The 27,722-nt window shown below is 41.7% G+C and overlaps 1 protein-coding gene across 1 annotated transcript in view; it reads left to right on the forward strand.

Annotated features, from left to right (window-relative positions):
- Window positions 1–27,722, forward strand: part of si:dkey-215k6.1 (transmembrane protein 132C) — a 234,560-nt gene that overhangs the window by 119,978 nt on the left and 86,860 nt on the right. The window contains exon 4 of the mRNA XM_054610157.1: window positions 996–1,136. Coding sequence (XP_054466132.1) covers window positions 996–1,136 — 141 coding nt within the window. The remainder of the gene's footprint in view (window positions 1–995; window positions 1,137–27,722) is intronic.

The following is a 27,722-nucleotide window of genomic DNA, read 5'->3' on the forward strand; positions in this document are numbered from 1 at the left end:
GAGGAAATCACAGAGGGATGGATGAAAGGTAGAAGGAAAGCTTTAGGAGGACGTGAGGAAAAAGAGATGAAAGAGGAGACCTGGTAAGGAAACTAAAGGAGAGAGAGAGTGACGAGGGAGCGGTGAGGTAGGAGGAAAAGAAACAAGGAGGACATCTGGACGGGAAGGATAGAAATAAGATGGGAAAGAAGGGAAGGGGAATGGCATCTAACAGAAATCTGAAACAAATATTGACGTGTAGAGTTGGAGCCAAGTGAAATGGAGGAAGAAATAATCCAGATTAAAGGAAAACCTGGATAAAAAAGAAGAGGCAGCGATGAATGGCCTCAATCGAACTGAAGAGAGAAGAAAGTAAACCGGAGAAGGGAGAGGATTAGGGATGGCAAAACTTGAGAGACAGTTTGGAGGTTTAATTTATATGTGTACTAAGGAAAGGAAGATGGAGTGAAGGTGAGGAAAAAAAGGAGTATTTGAAGAGGAAAAAGGAAAAGAAAGAGAGCAAAATGAACAGATATTGGCTTTTTAATTGTTTCCTATTCTCATCAGCAAAGTCACATTTTGTGTATTACATATAACCTCCAGCACAGCATACATCCGATGCATCATCCATGCAGCACTTACTTACTAAAATGTTAACTTTCCTAAGAGCTTCTCCTGTCACTCCTTTGTCTTCTCCCACCAAAACCATACAGTGGGAGGCAGCACCACGCTGGGTGAATCAATTTAAAAGACATTTCATACAAAGAGTTATGGCACATATCAGGGATTAAAGAAAATAAGCGAGAAAATCAGGGCAAGGAAACTCACAGTGAAACCAAATTCAATTTTAAGCAAATTCCCCCTGACAGTCAGTCACTGTGACAACTCAGCTTCCCTCTTTGTTTATGATGTGCTTGTGTGAACTTTTGATTAACCTCGCTTTCTCTTCTCTCTCTCTCTCTCTCTCTCTCTCTCTCTCTGTCTCTCTTGGTTTCTCTCTTCATCCCTCTCTGCAGGGTGTGGTTCCAGTCAGGCATTAACTTCCTGGCTGTGAAACCCAGCAACCTCGTCGCGTGGGAGATCAAACAGGAAATGGCGCCGGGAAGCAGTTCGCTGGCGGTGATGTGTCAGAGACGGGCGTCCTCCACAGCAGAGAGGTAGGGCTGAACCTCACATATCTACTCCTGCTTTTTTTTTTTTCAAACAGCTTCCTCTGTTAGCTGCTGATTAGCCCCGCCAAGGAGGTTATGTTTTTGGTTTGTTTGTTTGTTTGTGAGCAGGATCCTGGAAAAACTAAATGCCTGGTTTTTGAAACTTGGTGGATGGGTGTAGCATGGACCAGAGAATAGCATTTTACATTTTGTAGTAGATCTAAATCACAGGGCGGATACACAAATAATTTTTCACTGTTGCTGTTAGTGTGAGTTCGCTCAAGGCCTTGTTGAAGGCCTGCGCTCTGCTATTGCCCTTCTAGTTCCTTTCTTTTGGCCATAAAAACGTTAATGCCATGCAATTTGGAAAAGAGAGATTAGTTGTCATTTATAGATGTGACACTCTAAGGTGTTTTTTGTCATACGCAGGTACTTGCAAACAAAGGTTCTCAAACAATGTGGGAGAGGCTGGGACAAAGTGGTCGTGCCAATGAATGGAAATCAATGAAAAAAAAAAAAAAAAAATTGAAAAAATTGATTCACCAAAACAAATACCAGTGTGTCATCAGCCAAAAATCCTATGGTAGACAAAAGTGAACTACGTGTGTGTAAATTACACAGGCGCTTTGCCCCCATCTGACACGTAACAATACCTAATTTGCATATTTCAACTTTCAGAAAACTTGTAATTTAAAAAAAAAAGAATTGTGCTAATGTAAGTAATCAACCGTATTAGAGTGATATCTATTTGTTAAATTGTTTACACCATTCACGTGTAGTGTCTTGCAAAATGTGTGGAATTTTTATAGAAATTGAAAGCTGCATCTCTTTCTATTAATTTCACTCTGAGCCAGAAATCTCCGCTTCAACTTCTTAGCTTAATTCCTGTCTATATTCTGAAGGTTTTTAATGAGAATTTTTTTCATATTCATTTTATAAATAAATAAACTTTTTTTTTGTGATAAAAAAGAAATGTCCAAATCCCCTCTGTAAGAACATTAGACTCTAATATGTCAACAAAATGAAAAAATACTTATTAAACTTGGTTAAATCCAATGTTTATATTTCTGTTCCTGAAATGTATGCAAATTAGAACAATAACAATAACAAGTTCCTCATTTGCATTTTGAGAAAACTTGTAATACAAACGAAGTTAAATAACTGTCTTTATGTAAGTAATTAACGAGGAGAAGTCCCATGGCGATTATTCATTTTATTTCTTTTACCCGTGGGGTGTCTCCTCTTAGGCTTTCTAGGAGCTATCCTAAAAATGATTGAACACTGTATCGCATCGAAATTGTAACACCAAAAGCTTTCTAAGCTGTCTATTTACTGATCTGCTTTTAATATGATCTTCAAAATGCAGCCTTTAACCCTTAAAAGAATATGTTTAGGTGTGCATATTGAGAAGGGTCAAATTCATAGACTGAGAGGTTGTGTGGTTACACGTTTTAGCCTGTACCTTATACACACCATGGGTATGTACTACACATACACACAGTGGGCTGACAAGCAGCAGTGGAAAGAACTGACCCGTGTGTCACGCTAAATTTGCCATTTCCTTGGTAATTGCTCTGCCCTTGTGTGGTCGGTTACGTTAGTGTGTGGATGCGGATTTGCTCTTGTGAGTTTAGTTTGTGTCAGGAGGGTAGAACCAGCGACGGCAGAGTGAATACACCCTGTTTTTTTTTTAATTTTGTTGCTAATGTGACGGGTGATCAGCACTTGACCCCGGCGCATGGGTTGGAGGTTGTCGTCGCATTAATACCAAAAAAAATAACAAAGACGGATGAAATGTGATAAGTCTGGTGAGACAAATGTGGCTCTTAAAGAAGGTAAAATCAAGATGGCAAACAGAGACTGAGGTTAACTGGGTAGCAGATAAATATTGATTCAAAGTGCACAAGGCAATGGTGCAAACACAACACAATGCAAGAGTAACAGGTAGGGAGAATGAAAGTAAATGAACTGGAATAGCCTTGATCCAGGAGATAACTATGGTTTGACTTATACAAAAGCTCCACGCTTACAGCTCAAAGCGAGCTCCAAGGACAACAGTCAAAAAAGGTGTTCCTACTCTGTGACTGACACATGCAACACCTTCGAGGGACAGACATATACCCTTTTTTTTCCTTTTGCATTTTTCAAATGTTGACTTTAAATGTTCTTTTTAAAATGGATACAGTAAATGGCATTTTGGAACAACTCAAAGGGAAGAGTTCATATAGTAAGTTAAACTAAACTCTGCTATATTCAAGTGACTAATCTGCCCAGTACAATCCCAGTCTGACCTGCTGGTAAAAACATACAGGCTATGTTATCCCTTTCATGCACAGAGGTCACTACAGTGGACAGCTATTTAAATGTTGTTTTTCTTGTATATGCATGGGGTTTTGATGGCATAGTTGCACATCAGCCACTACAGTGAGCGCTATTGTAGTGGCTGATGTGCAACTATGCCATCAAAACCCCATGCATATAGAATAAAACAACATTTAAATAGCTGTCCACTGTAGTGACAAAAACAAACAATTCAGTAAAAGTATGAATTCTCAGAAGAATTGTCTCTAATCTACCATTGCAGTCTATGTGCAGATGCTGGTTCCCACTTTGTGTGAATGTTGTTTTCATGAGGTGACTCAAATGCAGTCCAGACAACACACACACACACACACACACACACACACACACACACACACACACACACACACACACACACACACACACACACACACACACACACACACACACACACACACACACACATTGCTCAGAGGGAAAATACTGAATGCAGGCTGTAACATGTTGCCAAATATAGAGTATATGTGATGGTGAATATGATGGTGTCAGACAGCTGGAAACATGGATGAGATCTGATCCTCTCTTCGGTATCTCTCTTCTCCACCTCATCTGTCTCTCCATCCATCCCTTCCCTTTAACCTTGTGTTGGATTGACTGAAGTTCCTGCTTCACCGTCCCTCATCCCCCTCTCTGCTCACTCTCTCTCTCTGCTCTCTCTCTCTCTCTCTCTCTCTCTCTCTCTCTCTCTCTCTCTCTCTCTCTCTCTCTCTCTCTCTCTCTCTCTGCTCTCTCTCTCTGCTCTCTCTCTCTCATCTCTCTCTCTCTCTCTCTGCTCTCTCTCTCTGCTCTCTCTCTCTCTCTCTCTGCTCTCTCTCTCTCTCTCTCTCTCTCTGCTCTCTCTCTCTCTCTCTCTCTCTCTCTCTCTCTCTCTCTCTCTGCTCTCTCTCTCTCTCTGCTCTCTCTCTGCTCACTCTCTCTCTCTCTCTCTGCTCTCTCTCTCTCTCTCTCTCTCTCTCTCTGCTCTCTCTCTCTCTCTCTCTCTCTCTCTCTCTCTCTCTCTCTCTCTGCTCTCTCTCTCTCTCTGCTCACCCTCTCTCTCTCTCTCTCTCTCTCTCTCTCTCTCTCTCTCTCTCTCTGCTCTCTCTCTCTCTCTGCTCTCTCTCTCTCTCTCTCTCTCTCTCTCTCTCTCTCTCTCTCTCTCTCTCTCTCTCTCTCTCTCTCTCTCTCTCTCTCTCTGCTCTCTCTCTCTCTCTCTCTCTCTCTCTCTGCTCACTCTCTCTCTGCTCTCTCTCTCTCTCTCTCTCTCTCTCTCTCTCTCTCTCTCTCTCTCTCTCTCTCTCTCTCTCTCTCTCTCTCTCTCTCTCTCTCTCTCTCTCTCTCTCTCTGCTGGTCGAGGACAGTGCTGATGAATGACTTCCCATCGCATGGAACTATTATAGCAGGACCCCAGCTCAATGAGCACCACTTAGCTAGCCGTTAGCCACGTCTAGCCTTGACTGATGGACAGCATCAGCAGCAACGGATGACCCAAATGTGGCACTGAGGGAAATAAAACTGATGACACAACAGCTTTAAGCTTTCTAATTAAGAGCATGAGACAAAAGTTTCCATCAGACTTACAGTATGGTAAATTATGTACCGTCGTTTTTTTGGAGGGATATCAAAATGCCGTTGGGAGTCAAACCTTTAATTGCTTAGCCCAACCTCCCCCTTGTTACCCTAAAACACGTATGAATCTTTCCATTCCCCTACAGCACATACCCTTACAGTATACAGTTTACTTAGTGATGATGATGGAATATTTTTAGTTTTAATGGAAACAAAAGCAGACATCAAATTTCCAACCATTGATTTTTCCAGCTGTCACTGACAGTAACTACATAGCTAATAATGCTAACGTTAGGTCCATGACTTGATTGAAAACTTCATCTCTGGCTGCCTTTTGAATGCATCTTGTTACATAACTCGTTACATTGCAAAACAAGTTCAATTCATTCCTTTTGCTCATGGGTTTTTGGTTTGGAAGAGTCTAAAACAGGCCATGTGTAGTTATGGTTGCTGAGCTATGATTTGACATTTGCTGTTTGAGGAAGGGCTGCAGCAAACTGGTGCACAGAAACGCATACTTGATGCTGTGCATGTTTCTTAAATGGTTTTGCTCATGGACTCCCCTCGTCCACTTCGGCATGGCTGGTGAAATACTGAAGGATTCTTATGAATTTTGGGATGTGCCAGAAATTGTATCCTCAAGGCAAGGTACCGGTAGTTATTTTAAAGGCCTGTTGTCACTCATCAGGACGGTGTTGTAAGCGGTGTTCAAATGGATAATTCCAAACGGCGGCTTATTTCCCTGAGAATTGGCCAGAATCCACGTGTGGTAGATTTTTCATGTTGTTTTTTCTTCTTCTCTTTTTCTTGCCCTGAAGGAAGAACTCATCAAAGTGACGTCAGGGTAAACACAGAAAGTGATGCTTTACAAACCAGATTACGATACGGCTATCTCACAAAGACACGCGACGAGAAGCTAACGCACAGTTTCACATTCACATCGACTTACACACATACACACTCCGGCCGTCTTCAAAGTGATACCGTAAACAAAAAAGGTGCCTAAAAGCTCAGATTATGATGCGGCAAGCACAAATATATACACAAGTGTATTGATGTCGATGCATGCATAAATGCACAGGCCTGTACAAACATGGGCAGAACACACACACACACACACACACACACACACACACACACATACAAGAAGCAGGGCTGATTCAATGCAATGCCTCCATGTTACCTCAATAAAACAGCAATGAAGGCTGTAGTTGGGAGTGAAGCTGACACACACACACACACACACACACACACACACACACACACACACACACACACACACACACACACACACACACACACACACACACACACTATATACAGATCATTGCCAGCTTACGACAGGCTAGATCACAAGCTTTTATCAGTGATTGTGTGGGCGGGATGGCTAATTAAAAGAGCTGATCTGTATTAATCTCTAATGAGATATTACTGGTTGAGACATGAAACAGCGATTGTGCTTTTTTATGAATGGGAGGGTGGAATGATTACTTCCTCTGACAATGAATCTGGTGAATTGATTCCTGTTACCTATTGTTGCTCTGTGATATAATATCATCTGACATGATACGGTGTTGGGTGTATGCGTGTAATGGGGGGCTGTATGGTGAGCGGATGCAGTAATTAGAACCGGAGCGTAGGCTTTGCTGTATGTGTGGGTGTGTTTTTCATGTGCGCCCATGCATGTGTTTATGGTGTGTGCGCATGTGTATGAGGTGGGTGCATGTGTGCCATCTTACATGCATAGCTCTTTTGTATGTAAGAATGTAGGTTGACAGTTATCTGCGACCAAAACAGAAACCAATTGTTGATTATGATGTTAATTACTGTTCCATCATCACGCACACCGGGGGAACTCAATTATTTTTTCATTAAAGAACCCGTACTTGCCCAAAAGTTTGGATCAGAGCACTCCTTCAGCGCTCATTTGTTTCTTTATTGATTTTGATTATGCACTAATTATACATTATTTGGGTATTTTCTCACTATTTGGTCATTCTGATATCACTTAGCTCTAATTACACAGCACGGTCACACTGTGTTACTGACACTCTGCTCAGTTCTGCCTCCCTGCCCTTCTGCCGCTGCGTACCAGTGCTCTGAAAAATCAAATATAATGAGATGTTTGGATGTGCATGTGTGTGTCTCCACTGCCTCAGAAAATGCCATTGAAGCGCCCTCAAGCAAGATCTTTTGTTGGAATTTTTCATTTTTGATTATCATTTCAAGTTACTATTCATTCATCTTTCACTGCATGCTATTTTTGTATAATTTCAATATCATCTTATTATACGGTAAAATCCTGCTATGTTTATTATTTCTAGCGAAAATATTGGATTATATACTTTGTTCCATTTATTAAATCGCGTTGCTTATGCAGTAGGCTTGACCTTGTTGAGCTTTCAGTGTTGTTCCTGATATTGTTTGTCATTTCTTCCTCTCTGGAGTTTTGTCTTACTTTTAAAATGAGTTTTTCATTTCTTCCCACTTTGTTTACTACTGTTTTATTATTTTGCATGTTGAATAAATGAAATCCAACAAGAAGTAACAGGCTCAGGATGACCTTAACTTTTTTCTGGAGGGTAACATGAGGAAAATGTGCGATGGTATGAGTGTGGTGATGATTCCAGAATGGGAGCAGTGCTCTATTTCATGATCATGATTAGATCTATGGATTAACACTAATGGGCCTCGTTCAATAGCAGAACTGGGGTAATGCACTGCCCGCACTCCATACAGGGACATGCTATTTATCTGCTTGTGTGTGTGTGTGTGTGTGTGTGTGTGTGTGTGTGTGTGTGTGTGTGTGTGTGTGTGTGTGTGTGTGTGTGTGTGTGTGTGTGTGTGTGTGTGTGTGTGTTGTGTGTGAGTGCTCGTGCTGAACAGCATTTTTTTCAAGTTTTTCATCACCCTGAGCCCTTTACTTGCAGTGGCAGCAACAGCAGCCATTTAATGATTTTTCAGTAAGTTCCGCAGTAACTGAACCATTGTCAAATAAATTATACTGTAAGTAGTGTAGAAATAAATAAATTAGTTTAAAGAAAGCACTTAAGCATTACTGTGCAACGTGTGACGTGTGAGAAGGTGACAAAAAAATCGAAATCATAGCAGCAATTTTCCAAGAATGCAGTAAAATTGTTGCACATTAAAGGTGATTGTTTCTGAATAGTTTAACAGTGAACACCAAGGGCCATATTCATGAAGCTCACGAGTTCAAAGAGATGATTCTAGTGATGAAAATTCCAGAAAAATATTTTAAATGATGACATTTTCTAAGAATTTCCCCTTACATTGAAGACAAGAACCTGGTAAAGATAAAAGTTGCTCACAAATCGTATTCGCCCCGAGGAGAGTTCCTCCCCACTCATATCAGAAATAAACTGTTAGAAGTGGGGAGGAGGACATTTAAGAGGCTTAAGAGTTTATGAAGCAGAGGAGAAAATCACGGGAAGACAAAGAGGTAGTAGAAATATTCTCCAAAGGCTGAATGACAGTGAGTTAATGAAATGCTACCATGAATGGATTATGGGACAATGGGCTACTGGGCACGGACATGTAGGAGGCCCCGCATCCTGTCATCCAAACCTGAATCTCAGAGAGTCTACTTTTCATCATTTTGTATCTCTTCGTGTTGGGTGTGCATCCACTTTTTGGGGATTTGCGTGTCTTGGTAGTAACTTTGGGTAATTTGTTGCCGTTATCTTTATGTTTTGGGTTGTTTTGTGTTTAGTATTAGTCATTTTGTTTCTAATTGTCTCAAATCAGTCCATGTACCCTCTCATGTTAAAGATCAAACACAGGGACAGTGAGCTAATATTTTTTCTTAAGATGCTAGTTTGTTTATTCTCATTCTTATATTGACTATATTCTTAAATACAAAGTGTTATCATCAATAGTGCAACATGAGCTTTAATCTTGAACACTGCACTTAAACCAATTCATGGACAACAAAGAATATGTTTTCAAGCAAATTCAATTCTGGATTCTTTCTTGGCTAAAATGAGAGCAATACTAACAGCTCCACATGAGCCGCTTTTTCACTACAAACCGGAAAGTCACTGAAATACCAAGCAAGACCAAACTTACATTACTGTCTTGTTGATTAATAACTGCTTACATATTCTGGGTGCTGATAGAAATTCTATTTAAAACCTAAGATCAGTGCAGAAAACATAATCTTTTGTCTATCTTCTACAGTATAATTGACAAATGGATTATGCGCCAACTACATACTGTATTATATTCCCAATACTGTAGACAAACTGTGCATGCTGTAATAAAAAAGATCCAAAGTAATCATGTAAACATACTCCCAGAGTTCCCAGTGTTCATACACGATAAAGACGTTTCTGACATGCAAGTAGTGGATCCTCAACAAGGCCTCCTGCACAGTTCATAGACCATATCCACATAGACACACACACACACACATACAAACACACATGCACAAATTTAACATATTCAGGAAAACGGGAATTCATACCCACTTATGCAAATACATGAAGACGATACATGTACACACATGTTGTCATACACAGTCATACATTTCAGGAATGTCAATCATAAAGATGTTTCACAGTTTGTTTTATTGTTTGTAATGTAATTGTCAGTGTGTGTGTGTACACACATGTTGTCATGTTGACAGGATGGTATCTTTGTCAAATAAACAAGTGCTGCACACTATCAAAATGTTCACACAATCAAATGTTGCACAGTTTTTATTTTATTGCCTTTGTAATGCATAATTGTCAGCTGTAAAATGAAAAGATATTTCAGTTCTGACACACACACACACACACACACACACACACACACACACACACACACACACACACACACACACACACACACACACACACACACACACACACACACACACACACACACACACACACACACACACACCAGTGTGAGGATTAAGTTTTTAATATTTCAGCTAGTTTAAATTCACACAACAAGAGGGAAAGCTGCAGGGCACAGGGTTAAGTGTTTGGATTTAGTCGTTTGTAAAGACAAACTAACTCAACAGGGAGCTTTTGTTTTGAGTGCTGTCAGTCTCCCTGGGATACACACACACACACACACACACACACACACACACACACACACACACACACACACACACACACACACACACACACACACACACACACACACACACACACACACACACACACACACACACACACACACACACATTCACATGGACATGGGGCCAAGATGTCTGCAGTCTCTGTTGGCAGACATGAAGATTAAAAACACAGCAACAGGGAGGAAGGATAGAAAGAGAGAGGGTTCTCTGCCAACAAGAGGGAGAAGGAGGGGGTGAGGGGGAGCGAGGAGAAGAAAAGAAGGAGAGTTAAAACGAGTGAATCGGGACGGAGGAATGGAACAAGAAAAATGAGAGAGAAAGAGGCCATGAGAGCACGTCAGTGTTGCTGCTGGTGTTTGTCCCTGGAGAGAAAATAATTGCGAATTCCCTTACACTCACATCCCATTTCTTTCATAGCAGAATGTGTGTGTGTGTGTGTGTGTGTGTGTGTGTGTGTGTGTGTGTGTGTGTGTGTGTGTGTGTGTGTACGAGATACATATTTATATGTCATGAGCATGTAGTGAATGAGTCAATTTTTGTGTGTTCTTCTGCATGACAAATGTATTTACCCCATCACTCTTGCCAGGGCCAAAGTACTTGACCTACTTTATCCTAAAAAAATTCCCCTGATGCCACGTAAGAACACACATGGACACCTACTGTGTACACACACACACACACACACACACACACACACACACACACACACACACACACACACACACACACACACACACACACACACACACACACACATCATTGAATGTCTCTCACAGTGAGTTCCTTTGACGGACTATATTATCCCATCACCTTTTCCACAACCATACAAGACATATCATGTCAGGCATTAACCCACCCTGTGAACTTATTGTTAATAAAGCCAAGCAGAAATAATGCAGTTTTAATGCATTTCGCCATTGGCCTCACTTTTCAGACCCGTGAGGTTGCACCGTTATTGGGCTGAGCTGACAACATCTCAGTCAGGAGAGAGGGGAGCTCCATTGTAGACAGTTACTCTAAAAAAAACGATGTAGGCTACTATGACCAAAAACTAAATTACATTCAACCCCATTGAATTTGGGTGGCAACTATTTTTTTTTCAAAGTTGATCTTGGAAACCTGGGCAAATACAACCCAAACTATCTGCATGGCCAGTCCCCAGTGGTGATAAGTGAGGTGGTGTATTGGCTCTTAAAGTAAGAACAAAATCCTGAAACCCAAATCCTGAACCAGCAAAGTTTCCTCGCAATCGTCCAGGTGCAGCACAAGAGACCATAATCTGGTCTCCCAGTTCCAAATTCCCATAAAACTGCAAAACATTTTTGCTTTTCAATCTCCAAACCCTGCTTTTCCTCATCCAAAGGTTCAAGGATATTATAGAGAGCTTTTATGTACTGTATTTCAACACCTCAACCTCTAAGTGTAGATTTGTCGCTGAAAAATGAAATATAAAAAAACCCCCAAGGATAATAGTTCAAGTACACACAAACACACACACAAATAAAAAAGTCTGTGGGGGTCCTTTAACAGAAGAGCAGAGGAAATGACCACCCCAGTGGTAATAGCCGGTGTTTATTGTCCTTCCTTCCTTCCTTCCTTCCTTCTTCTGTCTTCCCTTTATTGCTCAATACAGAATTGAGGCCAAAAGCATCTCTAAAGGTGCATTCATGTACACAGTACTCAAACAATGTGTTTTGGTCGTTTTAAAGTGTATTGAAGCATCACCAATGACTTTCTTCCTCTCTACTCTCCATCCTACTCTATTTTTCCTCATCTGCCCATTTCCCCCTCTTTGCCCTCTTTCCATAGATTGCTTGCAGATTGGCTATTCTGTTTTTTTTATCGTCTGATTTTCTATTTCAATTCCACTCCAGCATGTTTGGTTTGCAAAAGGTCAACAATGCCATTCTAACTTTGTGTATTTTGTCACCTCACACCTTGACCCTGAAGAATAACTTGGTTCCAAACAATCATTTTGCCTCGAATGTGCTTTTTTTTTTCTGTTTTCCTTTTTTTCCAGGTTTTAAAGCTTTTTTTTTTTTGGGCCAGGTTTTTGGGTGGGAGCTATAAAGATGTCCAGGTTTTAAAGCTTATAAACATCAACCAGGCTTTGACTTTATGGAATTGAGAGAGGACAATATGGGTGAACATGGAGAGAAAGAAGACAGAGGGGAGGGATAAGGGAGGAAACAAAGACGTGTAGGCTGGAGGTGGACAGCAGAAAGCAGAGGATGAGAGGTATAAACCAAAAAGAAATTCAAAATTCAGGATTAAGCATTTTGTTTTGTTTAATTACTTAATTAGTTAATTAGCTTTTCTTAGTACCTACAAACTTCCCCTTCTCTGCCTCCTTAAGCCGCTTCTTTTCTTTCTGTTTCTACTTTTCATCCTCTAACTTTTGATTATATTTTTCTTGTTTTGGTTCCAAACCTCAGTGAAAATGATATAACTGTGTGGCAGCTTTGTTCATGCTGACACTGCAGGCGAACCAGCTTACCTGTAAGTGAATGAACCTTCTTAAAATATACCTGTCATCTTGCAAGACAATACTTTTTGGGAGCATGGGTCATCCGAATGAATTTCATTTAAATCCTTGTAACTTCAGCTGGGATCCATCAGCTTGTCCGCAAAGGTGCGCCATAATTGACTTACTCTGGAGTTCATGCGACATTCCTCCCGAAAATACAATTTACTGAGTTTCTTAAGCTGAAGATTCAACTCAGAAGGCACAAAGTGAGAAGTGACACCATCTTCTAAGGATCGCCCTGCGATTCTCCAGGTTATGAGACGTTTTATGTAAACGGAGGAAAAAACACTAGCTGTCAATTACAGGAAAAAAAAGGGCAAAAAAAAAAAGAAGCGATATTCGGCGGGATAAAGGCAGCGTTTGTGTTCATTACGTTTTGGTTTGGTGAGCGTTCATGTGCTCCAACACTCTATCACAGCCCTGAGCGATGACCCGGGCCGGCTAATTAGGCCTCGCAGATATGGATGGGCTTTATGTGTACAGCCTCGCCTAGCATCATTCTGTCACTCACCGAAATGACCCTGGCCACCTGAGCACACTCAATCACACGCCCGGACTCATATGCATTCACGTATGCAAGCGTGAACGAATGCATACGCACACACACATGCATGAACGGGCCTCACACACACATACTGAATTTATTGAATAAGCTGCGTGGGATCACAGGGTTCATCCTGAGTGTAAAGTAGATACACACACACACACACACACACACACACACACACACACACACACACGGTATCGGTCACATTTCATGCATGCGCTCGTGACTAAACACACAAACAGCCGTGCAAACAGGCACACTGTACGTTTTTTGTAGGCCATGCTTTAAATAACCTTCCAATCCCATTGGCTTACTCCCCCCTTGCTCTAACACCCATTCCTCCCTCGCTCCTCACCCTCCCTGCTGCCTCCCCCATCCCCATCCTTCTTGTCCTCACTCTCCATGCCCCTGTTAGACACCCCCCCCCCCCCGGGAGCCTGCGTAACGGGATGTGTGTGGGCTAATTAAGGCGACCTACGTGGACCCCGCGTGTTCGAGTCCCTCTCCTTAGAGATGTACAGTGTCGTGGAGCGAGCGGTGGTGTCGATGCCAACACTAACTCCCTATCCCTTGTGTGGGTGAGTGTGTGTGTGTGTGTGTGTGTGTGTGTGTGTGTGTGTGTGTGTGTGTGTGTGTGTGTGTGTGTGTGTGTGTGTGTGTGTGTGTGTGTGTGTGTCGAGGAAGAGGTGTCAAACGTTGGAGATGTCCCACTCCCTTTCTGCATTTCTGTCCTTTTTTTTTCCCTTAGTTTGCTCTCTTATCCCCATCCCTTCTCTCCCTGCGGCCCGCATGTCCTCCGTCTCTTCCACCACCACAAAACTTGTCCTCCTTCAGCTGTCTCTCCCAACCCTCTTCTCTTTCCTCTTGTCCTTCCTTTGCCTCTCTCTCTCTTTTCCAACCAGCTCCATTCTTTTCATTCTGTCCCCCCCCCCCCCCCCCCCCCCTACTTTTGCCCTCCTACCCTCCTTAGGCGACAGGAACCAGAGGGGTTCCCATTGCTGCTGTTTAATTAATTCTTTTCATCGTGTAAATCAAAAAACTGAGCTTGTGCCCTTGACTTGAGAACTCTCGAGCATCATGCAAGAGCGAATGAACGACACAAACAAACGGAGGGGGCAGAGCGCCGGCGTTTCCCAGGAGGAGGCTAAAAAGGATCGGCAGAAAGAATAAAAAGGAAAAGGGAAAAGTGGAGAAAGTTGTTTTACTTTGTTAGAACGTGGGACGAGAAAGTCAATACTGGCTTGATTCCGCTACACCCTGGAATATATTTTATACTTCTGATGACGGCGTTTTTTTCAAACAGTATAAATAATTTCATAAAATGCCAGAGACTGATAAACAGTAATAATCCCAAAGCAAGTTTATTTATATAGCAGAACATTTCTAACCCGACCCGCCAGATGGTTTGTTACACGAAACCATCTGAGAACCCGTCACTGGAAACAGTTTTGAAGAGGGCAAGCGCCTTTAAAAAAGCAAACGTGGTAGGTCATTGGATGAACTATCTGTCAATCATTCTCTTGGCAAAGTGAGTAGGGAGAAGAGCGAAAACATCTTTGCATGGAGAAAAGCCTTCAGTGCTGTTATTTGCTCTTGGTAAAGAAATACTCTTCAGTTCTGACATAACAGTTCCTGATACAACATCTAAACTCTTCATGAGTTGCCATTTTTTTTTTTTAGAACAAACAGTCGCCTCTGTGTGTTGTCTGTAGCTCCTTACAGGAAGCTGATTGGTCCGTGCTCTGGCCTGCCGAACAAAACCTCCTTCTGACGATATGTAATCTTGTGTCATGTGCGATACCACAATTCTCAGGTGATCTTGTGACATTGCGAGACTCAAGCTGCCCTGCAAGCAAAACATAAAACATTTAAAGCCACGAGACATGCTGCAAAAAAAAACCCAACATGTTTTATAAGATAAGAATATGATAACATAGAAGAGATATAATGCATTTGATGGGAAATAAAACCTGATTAATGATAATAATAATAATTATAATAATGATAAAATCTGCCTTCTGTGTTCTTTTCTTTTCTACATCAGAGGTAGAGATTTGATTTTTTAGGATAAAAACTTATTCCTCAGTTGTGGCAAAGGCAATATGGTAAAGGTGACTCCAGTAAGCTCTTTGACACATCATTCATAACCCTCTCTGACTATTAAAAACTAAAATGTTGAGCAAATAGTATTGTTAATAATAATATAAAGACTAGAAGAATATAAAATGAGTAAGAAGAGAAGTACTGATGTGCAGAATAACTGAGGCTAAGAGTAGATCTATGACACACTATTCAAACCACTTTGTAAAACCAGGCTGGGAGAAGAGGAGAGCAGTGGAGAGAGGGAAGGATCGACGTCTCTGCTTTGACTGAATGTTTTTCACTTTAATGGCCATCTTATAGAGAAGGGGAGAGGAGGAAGGAGGGGGAGTTAGAAACCAATTCCATGTCCTTTTTTCTTTCATGGCTCTGGTGAATGCCTGTATTTTTAGCAGTGAGCAGGAGGAGGGGAGGATGGCGACAGAGGGAGTAAAGAATGACGAAAGAAGGAAACAGCTGTTTACTTTTCCTGGCTGTCCTTCCGTGATGGGGATTGGAGGGGAGTTGGGAGATTAGACCATGTTCTTCACTTCAAAGGCTCCTGTGCATACATGTCTTCTTAACATCAAGCTGAGATTAAGGGCATGATGGAGAGAGAAAGGACACAAGAGTCGGTGCATTGTGGTTTGCTTCGGTGAATTCCTTTAAGAACTGGTACGGGATGGGGGATGATATAAAATCAGATTCAAGTTTGCTTCTTAAAATCCATTTATTTCGTTATTCTTTAAATGGAATGTTTCAGGAGACGACTTGCCAATCAAAATGGCATCACAGCTTGGCGGCGCCTTATCCCCTGTGTTTCCTGTTGACTAAAACTCCATGTTTCTAGGCCCTAATGACCCAGTTCTTCTTTTGATTTATTCCAAAGAAACTTATTTTGCTACTGACAAAAACACTTCATTTCCTGTGTGCCAATTTATTTCTCCCTGCAAAAAAAATATCCAATTAACCACCTTTATTTCTTCCAGCATGGCGGCCGATATTTAAACTAAAGTGTTTTAGTTTTGTTTTTTTAACTTTGATTTACCAAATAACCAAAGCCAGTATCTTAACCTAACCTTAAACAAAAATGTTTTTATTACATAAACCTAACCCAAACGTAAAGTCTGGGGACGGAAACGCTTGTCTCCCTTGAGCACCATCTGTAGACTTGTATTTAGTACAAAAATCTACCATTTTTTTATGTAAAAAAACCCAGTGAACCTAATCCTGAAAGCCATAACTCTCTCACACTTACTTCTCGCAAGTAAAAAAAACATATTTAAATATATTTCATATGTAATGTTCTCAGGAGCTCTGCTTTAACCATTAGCGGTAAATAGCAAGCTTACTGAAAGGGTTAAATGACCTAGAATGTCTAAATATGAAGACCTGAGTAAATACTGAGGAAAGGTGCTTCACTGATCGCTCTTCTGTCTCATTCAGTCCAGGACAAACTTCTTCAATAATGACGCACGTACAAGAACATTTTTCACTTGTACTTTGCAACAACAGTGGACACAAGCTGGTTCTCCTCAAAGTCAATGCGTTTTGTTTTTCTTTTTAAAACTGTTTATTCCTTCTTAAATTCTTTCCTTGGCCTTTTGCATTGAGGTCAAGCAAAAGCAGACAGGAAATCAATAAGGACATAATGTTTTGAAAAGAACTCAGATCCGGCTTATTTCTCTCTCTTGATTTTCCCACCGCCCATTATTTTTTTATTTTTTTTATCATTTTGAGATTCTCCGCTCTCTCCGCCCTGAGACCTGGATCTTTAACCCCCAGTCTCCTGCTGCTCTGTCTTTATCCACACTCAAGTTAGCACACCATCACACCCGCGGAGAGAAACATCAGGTGTTCGACAATGAAAAAACAAAAATGCTTTTTCACGTAGGTTTCTTTGTGCTTCCTGGTGTGACAGTGGAAATCTTCCTTCCCTTTCTCACCGTCAGTAATTGGTTCCTCCTGTCAATAAAAGGTTAAAACGTGTTTCATGGCTGACAACAGCACCTGTCCTCACAACTGATGCTTTGGTGTCTCTCTTGTCCCTCTTACTACACCCTTCTTCTTCCCATCACTCCTCAGTCTTTCTCTCCCTCTCACTTCTTGTACTCTTCTGTTTTTTTCCCTGCTCTCTTCCTGTTTTTCAAGCTTTTTTATTTTTTATTTATTTCCTTCTGTTTATATGTGGCTCATGCTACCTCTCCTTCTTTCTCATTATCTATTTCCATCTCCGTTTCAGTTCCTTAACAAGCTGCTTCCTGTCTGTCTGGCACAGCTGTTGATTACCTAATTACCTTGCCTTTCACACACACACACACACACACACACACACACACACACACACACACACACACACACACACACACACACACACACACACACAAATACACACAAATCAACATACAAACACTCATACTCCCCTTCTCTGGCGCACACAAAGAGAAAGATTGCTAGGGCTAAAGCCATTGTTTATAATCAGTCATAAGCGGACTGCATTTATATAGCTACTGACAACTCAAATCGCTTTACAACAACACATGCTAACATTCACCCGTTCACACACATTCAGAGGCTGACATAAAGGTGCATCCGCTCATCAGGAGCAGTTAAGGGCTTCAGTGTCTTGCTCAAGGACACTTTGACACTTCCTCTGAAGAATTGAACCAGAAATCTTCCACTTACTTAAAGAACGCCGTACCAACTGAGCCATGCTATACGTGTGCGCGTAACCATGTGTAAATATGTGTGTCTGTATGAGTGTTTCATAGTACTTTGGAAACTGCACCTAAAATTCATCTACTTAAATGCTGCTTTCAACCTGTGATGCTATTTATAAGTGCATCACATATATTTATAAGTGTTAATGTCTTGTTGTTTTGTTGATTTCCGTTATAATATCACCCATCTGCCTTGTTATATTTTTATTTCTTTTGTTTCTGTCTTTATCATGTAAAGCGTATCTTTTAAAGCGCTATACAAATATAATGTATTATTATTATTACTTTATCAGTTTTCAGTGATATGATATATTGGCTGTAAAGGTACAGCTTCAAGGATGTCTCCTAAAGGGACGTAATAATTAAACCTGGGCTGGGCTGATTGATTTGTAACCATAGACTGCATATAAGAAGAGGACGTAGTTAACCTGACGTCGCCAATTGGTTTGCCATTTTGAAGCCTTGAGTCCAGCGTTTTGGTCATGTTTTTTTGCAAAAACTGTTGGACCAGGAGAACGAATATATGCTCCCATATGTTTCTCAGTTCAGCTTTTTATCCCCTGTGTTTATCTCCAAATTCTCTTTGATGCATGATAATGTTGAGGGAAAAAAGTTTTTCACAATGTTTCCTTTCACCTTTTATTGTCAGCAAGGAAGAAGCGGTAATGTTCTGTTGTCTCCTCAAGACCAAGAGCAGCCTCCGGGTCCATCTCTTGATTCGTTTTGCTCAGAGAGTATTGTTTTATGGTTTCATTTATTTGCATGAACAAATGGCACAGCCTGAAAAAAAGGACAAATGTGCAATCTGTGCAGGTGAGACATAAAAACCCCGATTGGTGCTGCAAAAATATCTTACCCCTGGAGGAAAAATAGAAGACAACAGCCGAGCACATAACATCAAACTAAACACTAGGGAGAATGGACAAATAGCAGAATCTATAAATAGCACGCAAGGACAATAAAGCTTAGCCCTAGAGCTGAGAAAGTGATACTGTTATAGGGATGGGAGACGTGTGCGTGTTTAAGTTCTAATGTTAATTTAAAGAGAAAGAAAGGAAGAAAGTATGTGTTGGACTACTTTCATGGTGTTTATGTGTGTGTAATGATATGCCAAAACTTATTTTGTGGTATTTCTCTGGCATATTTCCCCTTGTTTACAAATATTGGTTTGAACTGGAACAATTTGTAAGTGTTAAGACAATTGTTTTTCAGATTGGATATTGACTAAAGCCCGGCCAATGACACAAGTTTGTTGACGAGCGAGCAAGCAAAAATCCATTTTCATCCCTCTGTCTCTCCGTCTTCCCCTCACTTTTTCTTGCTTCCTTTTCGATCTCTTTTCCTCGTCCGCCATGTAATTAAATTCAAAGGTGCTGTTTTGGCATGAGACGGAGTACGGAGGTGCTTATTGCCAAAGAAAAAATGACAACAAATAGCAGATGAAATAGGTCAACTATTAGATGAAATGACAGCTCTGTCCCATTTCACCCGTTCACACCCTCCCTCTCTGCAACGATTGACTTTTCAACCTTTTTCTCTCGCTCCTCGCCGCCTCATTTTGGCATCAGTGGAAACTTCTTTTTTGTTTTTTCATGGTCTCTCTCTCTCTCTCTCTCTCTCTCTCTCTCTCTCTCCCTGTGATTAACGGAGCTGATTATGTGTGCCAGGATACCCATTAGCTTGGACACATGCAAAGGCCTCTGCCCTCTTTTCCGTTACGCACACAAACACACACACACACACACACACACACATGTACAGTTCCAGTGAGGTTTCCACCATAACCCACAAACATACTCACAGTCCCACATTTAAGCATGCTTCCACACTTTCACTGTCACACACCACAGAGGCACTAATGCCCTTGAGACTAATTATCATTCAGGTGTGTCATCTTATATTTATTTGGGCCAGTGAGGTGCTAACAAGCATTCCGCTTCCTCTTTTCTCTTTTTTGCCATCTGTCTGCGTTTTTTCATTCTCTACTCACTTCTGTCAAACCATTTTCTCCCCTCTCTCTCTCTCTCTCTCTCTCTCTGTCTCTCTCAGTCTTCTTCCTTCTCTACCCGACATTGCTGAGGCAGGGGTTTTACAGGTTGTGTTCGGTGTCAGATCCAGTGAAAAACTGCCAGAGACAAGGGGGTGAAGAAGAAGCGCTATGCTGCATTAAAATCAGACAGAAGCAAAGGTGTGGTTTTGTAGACGACTGCTGCAAGTTTAAGTCAAGGAAAATGGTCTCAGCAGCCTAATAGTAGTCTCAGTGATGTAGTGCCAAACAAAGCGGAGCATGGACTATGACCTCCAGTTGGTGACAAATAACCACCCAAAAGTCCAATATAAACAGAACTCAAAGTGAATTCCTAAAAAGCAAAGAATATCACAAGTATTTCCCCGACCTGAGGCTCTAATCTCCATCACAATGATGGTCAGCTTTAACAGCATTAGTCGTATTGATGTTGCTAGTCTGCCAGATGCTTGTGTTTTGATCTTGTGTTTGCTGGTGTTGTTGATGACTGTCTCTGATATCCAATCGACGGCAGCTAATAACTTATCTTAGCAGAGTCTCACAATCATCTTTTTGGGCAACTGATGACTGTAAGGCCTGTGTCATCCAACACAAACTGTATATTCTTTATCAAGGACAAAGGGAAACCCCTACAAATAAATTGCATGATAATACTGATGGCTCTGGAGTGTATAGGATTTTCTCTGGGACAGAGACTTCTTCAAAACATGTTAACACCAAAGACTATATAAGTAAATGGACGTTGGGGTCTCCACTTCTTACCATTGTGCAAAAGTAAAGGCAAAGTATCCCAGGAAAATGGGCACAGCTTGTTAGCATTAGCCACCTAGCTGCTACATTAGCACCACGGTAGCTGTTTAGCTAGAAAGACACATCAGTATGATTAACTGCATTCATGATCAAATTGACAGATGTTCTATATCACAGACTCCTGTAATCATTCAATGTTATCTATGTGTGGATATAATGACAGTGGAGATGTTGCTAAGCTAGCTAGCGACACCGTCAGTGACTGACAACCAATAGGCAACACTTTTGTTGAGTTGTCATGTCGTCCATTCTTATATCCAGTCTACGGTTGATTTGAATTTGATATCCTTAAAATCTGCAAGAATCACAGGCCCATACATGCAGCGTAAACTGTATATCCTGATAAATGACCTGCAAATGTTCAACTTTCTAATCAACTTAATTGCTTAACTGTAGAGAAACAAATGATGAGTTAATAATGCAAACATTTCAAGAACTGGTTTAATGTCAGCCACCTAGTTACAAGACTTGGAACTTTGATTTCTACTTCGTATATACATTTATACATACATCAATTGGTGCACTTCTATATTTCCTTCGTTTTCAAACAGATTTACTAGCTCTATCCTGCATGTTAGTGTGCATAAGCATGTTTAAAATATGTGTGAAAGATGTGAAACCATGTTAACAGCCTAAGAGAGAAGTCAGTCAAAGGCAAAGTTAACCCCGAGCCATCTTTACGCTTGGCCTCTTCTGTCTCGTAACGCATGTGAATACACACACTCCACAGCATATACAGTACAGTACAATTGTACTCACATGCTGTCAGATGCCAAGACATATGCACAAGCTTGTATAGACTAACCTGTGTCCTCACATGCATGCATGATGGATATAAGCATGCCTCGTGAGCAGAGACAGAGAACTATCTGTCACTGTTCACCTCTCTACTCCTTCATCACCAGCGCTATACTCTAAACCAAATGCAAATGTGTATTATATTGGCCCATTGTTACATGTACTGTATAACTTCTGTAACTGCTGGAAACCATCATTGTATTTTGTCATGATGTAGAAGGTTGTGGTCCTTATTCTGGCTTTTGTGAGAAGAATCAAGTTAAGCTTCCAGGGAATATGTAAGTAAATGTAATGTCCCCTTGAGTAACCTGTGTGTGTGTGTGTGTGTGTGTGTGTGTGTGTGTGTGTGTGTGTGTGTGTGTGTGTGTGTGTGTGTGTGTGTGTGTGTGTGTTTGACCTGAGCTAGCTGGCAGAGGACCAAAGTGTGGCCCAAACTTTGCCCCCTAAGGCTAAAAAATTATTCCGCTCTGATTAGCACATTAGCATGTCCCCAACAAATGGCCTGGGACATTAGCATGGGAGCTAACGAATGGGGCATCGACCGGGGCGTGCGGTGACATTTTATGCTAGTTCATTGTTAATCGATGCTATGCTAAATAGAGGTAAGTGGCTGATAATGTGCTTTTAGAGAGAGCAGGGCGGGAGGGCGGAGGATGCTGGTGTTTCCGAGAGGAAGTAAAACAGGGTTTCAACCAGAATATGACCTCAGGGGAAAAGAGGAGGTCCTTAAATACAACACATATGTATTGTATAAACACGCACACACACACACATACAAACTCATTATGAATATATTTTTTCACAAAGACTAATGTAATGCTTTTTTAATGAACTTTAATTTCAGCTCATTTTCTCTTAATCAGTTTGCTTTGATGCTAATCTGCTAATTGACTTTGCTTTATTCTAAAAGTTATCCATTCTTAGAGTGTTTTTTAAGAGACAGAAAGAAAAACTTCTACGAGATCAGAGGGTGTAGAGAGAGAACAGCGTCGCTGCTCTTATTCTGACACAGTTTAAGGCCTCGGTGATGAAAAGGGGATTTACGTTGATACTTTTAATCCGTCATGCTGATGCGTGTTGGGTTGCAATGCCCTCGAGCAAGGCACATACCCTGGATTAAACACATGAGATACTCGCCGACAATCTTTCTTTCTCTTTTTTTTTTTTACGTGTGCATAAAGTAAGAGTGTGTGCTGGTATAAATGCATGTAGTAGTAGACACGTGTGCACACACAAACACACAAAGTCAGACTTATACACAAGCATGCACTTGTTCCACCTTTGCAGGGTTCATGGAAGATTTATCCTCTTACATTTTCTTTGTCTCTCACACACACACACACTCACACACACACACACACACACACACACACACACACACACACACACACACACTCACACACACAGGGACACACACACTTGCTCAACCTTTGAAACCTGTACTTAGAAGTTCATGGGAGATTAATTCTCTTACTTTTTTCTGTCACATACACCAGTGCTTCTTTTTAACTTCCCTCTCTCCCTCTCTGTCGCCTCACTACATCTCCTAACACACAAGTACCAACATAGATAATAATACATCCAGTTAGTGCTCAAGGATTCACACATACTGGTTGGTTTTACCATTTTTTTTAGATCAATGCAATCCCTTTTCCTACTCATGTCTGTCCCATTGAAACAAAAATATGTTGTTTGTTGCTTGAAAAAACAAACTGCAGTTAGTCCTTTATTTTTGCTGTGATGTCAAATTATTAAACTTCTCAGCATTGTTCTTGGTTATAGTGTATGTTTGTTTGAGTCACCAAAACAAGACAAAAACCTCACTATATACTTTATTCCACCTCACAATATCAAATTCTCTCTGGATGGTTTTCATCTGGAAAATGTTTTGGCAATGCGTGAACTTCGGCAGCCAAATCGATCTTTAGATTGCCTCTGGGGCTCCAATCACTCACACTGTTTGCTGTGGTGGGTTTCAAAAAAAAAAAAAAATAGAGGTTATTAAACGCTATGGAAAGGCCAGTATGGACCAATCAAACAGTGTTCAGCATTGGATTAGAGAGTACTAAGGTGTTATTTTGGGGTACTGCAAGAACACATTTAAGGCCCTCGTTCCTTCTGTTGAAATGTAGGTAACTTTTTAAAAAAAGGGTTCCTGCTGTGAAAACTTGCTATATATGACACACACCTGCAAACAAAAAAAACAGAACAAAAGTTAAAGGCAAGCACACATATAAAGAAAAACAGATTAGGTACACAGGATTACGTATGACAGCCATTCCTATTCTTGTCTATGTCTGTTCCTCTCTGTCGGGCTGTCTCACCCTTTTCTGTCTTGTTCACATTCTCTTTCTGTCACCCTGTGTCTGACTCCCCCCCCCCCCTCTCTCTCAAACTCTTATTATCGCCTCTTGCTCTCTCACTACAACCAAGTCCCTGTTTCCTCTCCTTCGCCACATCTTCTTGGCTCTCATCTCTCTTTCTCCTCCCCCTCTCTCTCTCTTACACACACATCCAGATTTGCAAAGAGCTCTCTGTTCCTTCTCCTAATTTTCTCCCTCTCCCCCGCACTGCGCTCCCCTCACTCTCGCTTCTCTCTCGCTGTCTTCCTGCCTGCCCTCATTTTTCATCAGTAACTAATGGTGCTGGACTCACCACTTAGGCTCAGCAGCAGTGTGTGTGCATGTGTGTTGCGCTTGTTTCTTGATGTTTTTTAAATATTAATTTTATTTTACGATGAATAATGCTCTCACGGTCGCTAAGCTTCAAACTGGCGGGTCAGTTAAGATGCCACTTTTAAGTGCTTCACACAAGCTCCAAATAAAAGTCAAAAAAGATCAGATTGCTGCACAAATGGGGCCAATCAGGATGGTTATAAAGATGCTGCTCCTCTGGCTTAAAAGGTTGCAGGTTCCAATCCTGGATCACCTGATTAACCAAGACATTTGGGAGGTTAAATGCAGGTCAAAACGCTATCATACCCCTTTGAAAAGTTGGTTGTTCTGAGAGCTCTATACTTGATACATGTGTGAAAGTTGATTCTTGCTCAGTCAACAATCCCTAAGTGAAGAAAGTTTAAAAAGAAAAGACTGCTGCTGCTTTTCACTCCTACTAATTCCTCAGAAGTCAGGAGGAAGTGAGGTATTGATGGACGACAAATCTGCTTCCAACATGCACTTTCCTTCAGTGTGTGTGTGTGTGTGTGTGTGTGTGTGTGTGTGTGTGTGTGTGTGTGTGTGTGTGTGTGTGTGTGTGTGTGGCATTGATCCGCTATAAGAAAGCAGCTCCTATAAATTCAATCAGACCTATCCATTCTCCGGTTGTTGACTTTTAGCTTCCTCGGCTCCCACCTTGAGAGGCACGGCTACTTTTATGGAGATAGGCCGTTCATTTTCCTCTCTCTGTATTCCTCCCCATCCTTCTTTTTCATTCGCACATTGACTTTTCATTTTCGGTCTGCCTCTGTGTGTCTGTGATTTGTTATTTCTCCCTCTGTTTTTCTCCGTCTGAAGGAAGTGTTATTGGAGCACACCACCATGTGGTAGCTTGCAATTCCCAAACTACAACAATGTCTCTGCTCTTCCTCAAAGCTCAATGACAACAAGAGCAACCAAATGGTAATCGCTATATTGTATGAAGTTAATGTGGGATTAAATAGACAGAAAGCTGGCTAGTATTGTATGCTGGGGAATGGAAATCACCTATTTCACAATTATAAGGAAAATATATAAAAGCTTAGAAAACAACAGTGCCATCTGCAGCATAATATCACTATAACTATAGTTATAGTGCAACAAACACTGATAGCACCATGGAAATGCAAAGTCAAGGGAGTGCGTGCATGTACACCAAGTTTCAACCTTTAGCCTACGTAGCATGACAGACACACATTTAATAATAATAATAATAATAATCAATCCTTTATTAGTCCCACAATGGGGAAATTATTTCTCTGCATTTAACCCATCCCGGAGGAGCAGTGGGCTGCAATGAAGCGCCCGGGGAGCAACTTGGGGTTAGGTGTCTTGCTCAAGGACACCTCGGCATGTTGCCGGTAGAGGGGTTTGAACCACCAACCTTGTGGTTACGGGACAAGCGCTCTACCTCATGTGCCACAGCCGCCCCACATGCACTTATGATGACATGATGATAAGGACAATATGTTTGCAAACTGCATCAATTTAAATGCAAAAACATTCCTTTTGGATGAATTGAACTGAGTCGTCAGGATAAGAAATGAACATTGTGTGAAAATGTGAAATATTTTTTCTCTGAATGTATTTCACATCTGTATGCATCCCCTGGTCTGGCTTCAACCTTTAACCATTGTCCGGGGAAACTTGGCTGAGCGCACATGCCTGTCTGAGCTCCGCCCAGCATAATATTTACACCCTCAGACAGACACGTGTGAGCTGAAGCCATTCAGAGACTGCTGGATGCTTTGTACTTTGGGGCAGCTGCTTTGTGTAAGAGCACCGCGATAGTGCTGTGGATGCTGGTTATGGTGGATGACAGGAAATAAAAAAATGCACTTGGCCATAGTGTCACAAAACTGGCTCAGAGGTTTAATCTGGAGACGGCGCTGCTCTGCGCTGCTTTCACGCCGTCCAAACGAACATCCAAAAGAACATTTAAGGTCCTTGCAGTGCCAAAAGGGCGAGCTGTTCCTCCCCCGTGGCCGACCTTAAGGCAATGCTTAAGTCTATGAATCTGAAGGCTGGAGGATGAGTATGTCAAACTGCTGAATGTTTTTTTTCTGGGGGGCTGAGGGTGAAATACAGTGGGAGAAGCTGATCTGGCTATTTGTATTTAAATGCCATTTGTGCCAATGTGTCGGTTTTGGTATTCAGAGCTGCTGCTTTTGCCATCTGTTGTGTGTGTGTGTGTGTGTGTGTGTGTGTGTGTGTGTGTGTGTGTGTGTGTGTGTGTGTGTGTGTGTGTGTGTGTGTGTGTGAGCTGCTAAAAATTGTCATTCTGACTTGGTTGTCTTCTGTGCGGCGTCACAACAAAGAAAAATCAGATGCCCAAGCCTCCTCACTGTCGCTCTCCCCTCTCTCCCTGTCTCTCACTGTCTCCTCCGTAAAGTGACCCGTCTGCCCGCCACTCTAATCCACAGTAAGTGTTTCTAATGCCAGAGGTGTCGACACACACAAAGTGTCCCAGCATTTACTTGCCAGTTGACTCCAAGAACACTGTGTGGGAGTGTGCATGTGTGTGTGTGTGTGTGTGTGTGTGTGTGTGTGTGTGTGTGTGTGTGTGTGTGTGTGTGTGTGTGTGTGTGTGTGTGTGTGTGTGCACAGAGAGACCTTTCTGAAAGCCACGCTTTGCCTTATACAGGACAAACAGGAGCTGTCATATCAGATGCATTAATGCAAACAAACAAACATGCGTGATAGGGCATTCAGAGTTTTTGCATTCTCTTGAATCCTTTATGTATTTTTTCTTCCCCCCCCCCCCCCCTTCACCCTCCGCTCCGCTCCTCTCTCTTTCTGTTTCTTTCTCTTTCCCCTCTTGCTCTTTCTCCCTCACCCTGATAGTTTGATTGACAGGGTCACTGGTGTGAGCAGGGGGAACTGAACCCGCAGGCTCGTTTCACACTGTGGCCAGACCACTTACCATCTGACATAGATGGGGGGGGGGGGTTTCTGGCGTCTCCACAGATCCACACAAACACGCACGTGAACAGAAGCTCGTACTGCATGCTTGCACATGTGCACACACATGCGTATAAATCTTAAACCACACACACACACACACACACACACACACACACACACACACACACACACACACACACACACACACACACACACACACCTATAAGTGACTGTGGAAAGTCTCTCCATCCCCTCTATAGCTGCCGTTGTTGTACAGTGACAGACTGAAAATGAACCCAGTGTCCTTGATGTGAAGCGGAGGTACAGTAGCGCACCGTCTTTCTCTCTCTCTCTTTCTATCCATCTATCTTTATGACTCCTACCGCTCTCCTAACTCTTATTCAACCTTTCTCTCCCGCTATCACTCTTCTTTTTCCATCTTTCTCCCTGAATCCCTCCTTCCTACACACACACACACACACACACA

This window comes from Anoplopoma fimbria, chromosome 13 (genome assembly GCF_027596085.1).
Source record: "Anoplopoma fimbria isolate UVic2021 breed Golden Eagle Sablefish chromosome 13, Afim_UVic_2022, whole genome shotgun sequence".
NCBI lineage: Eukaryota > Metazoa > Chordata > Actinopteri > Perciformes > Anoplopomatidae > Anoplopoma > Anoplopoma fimbria.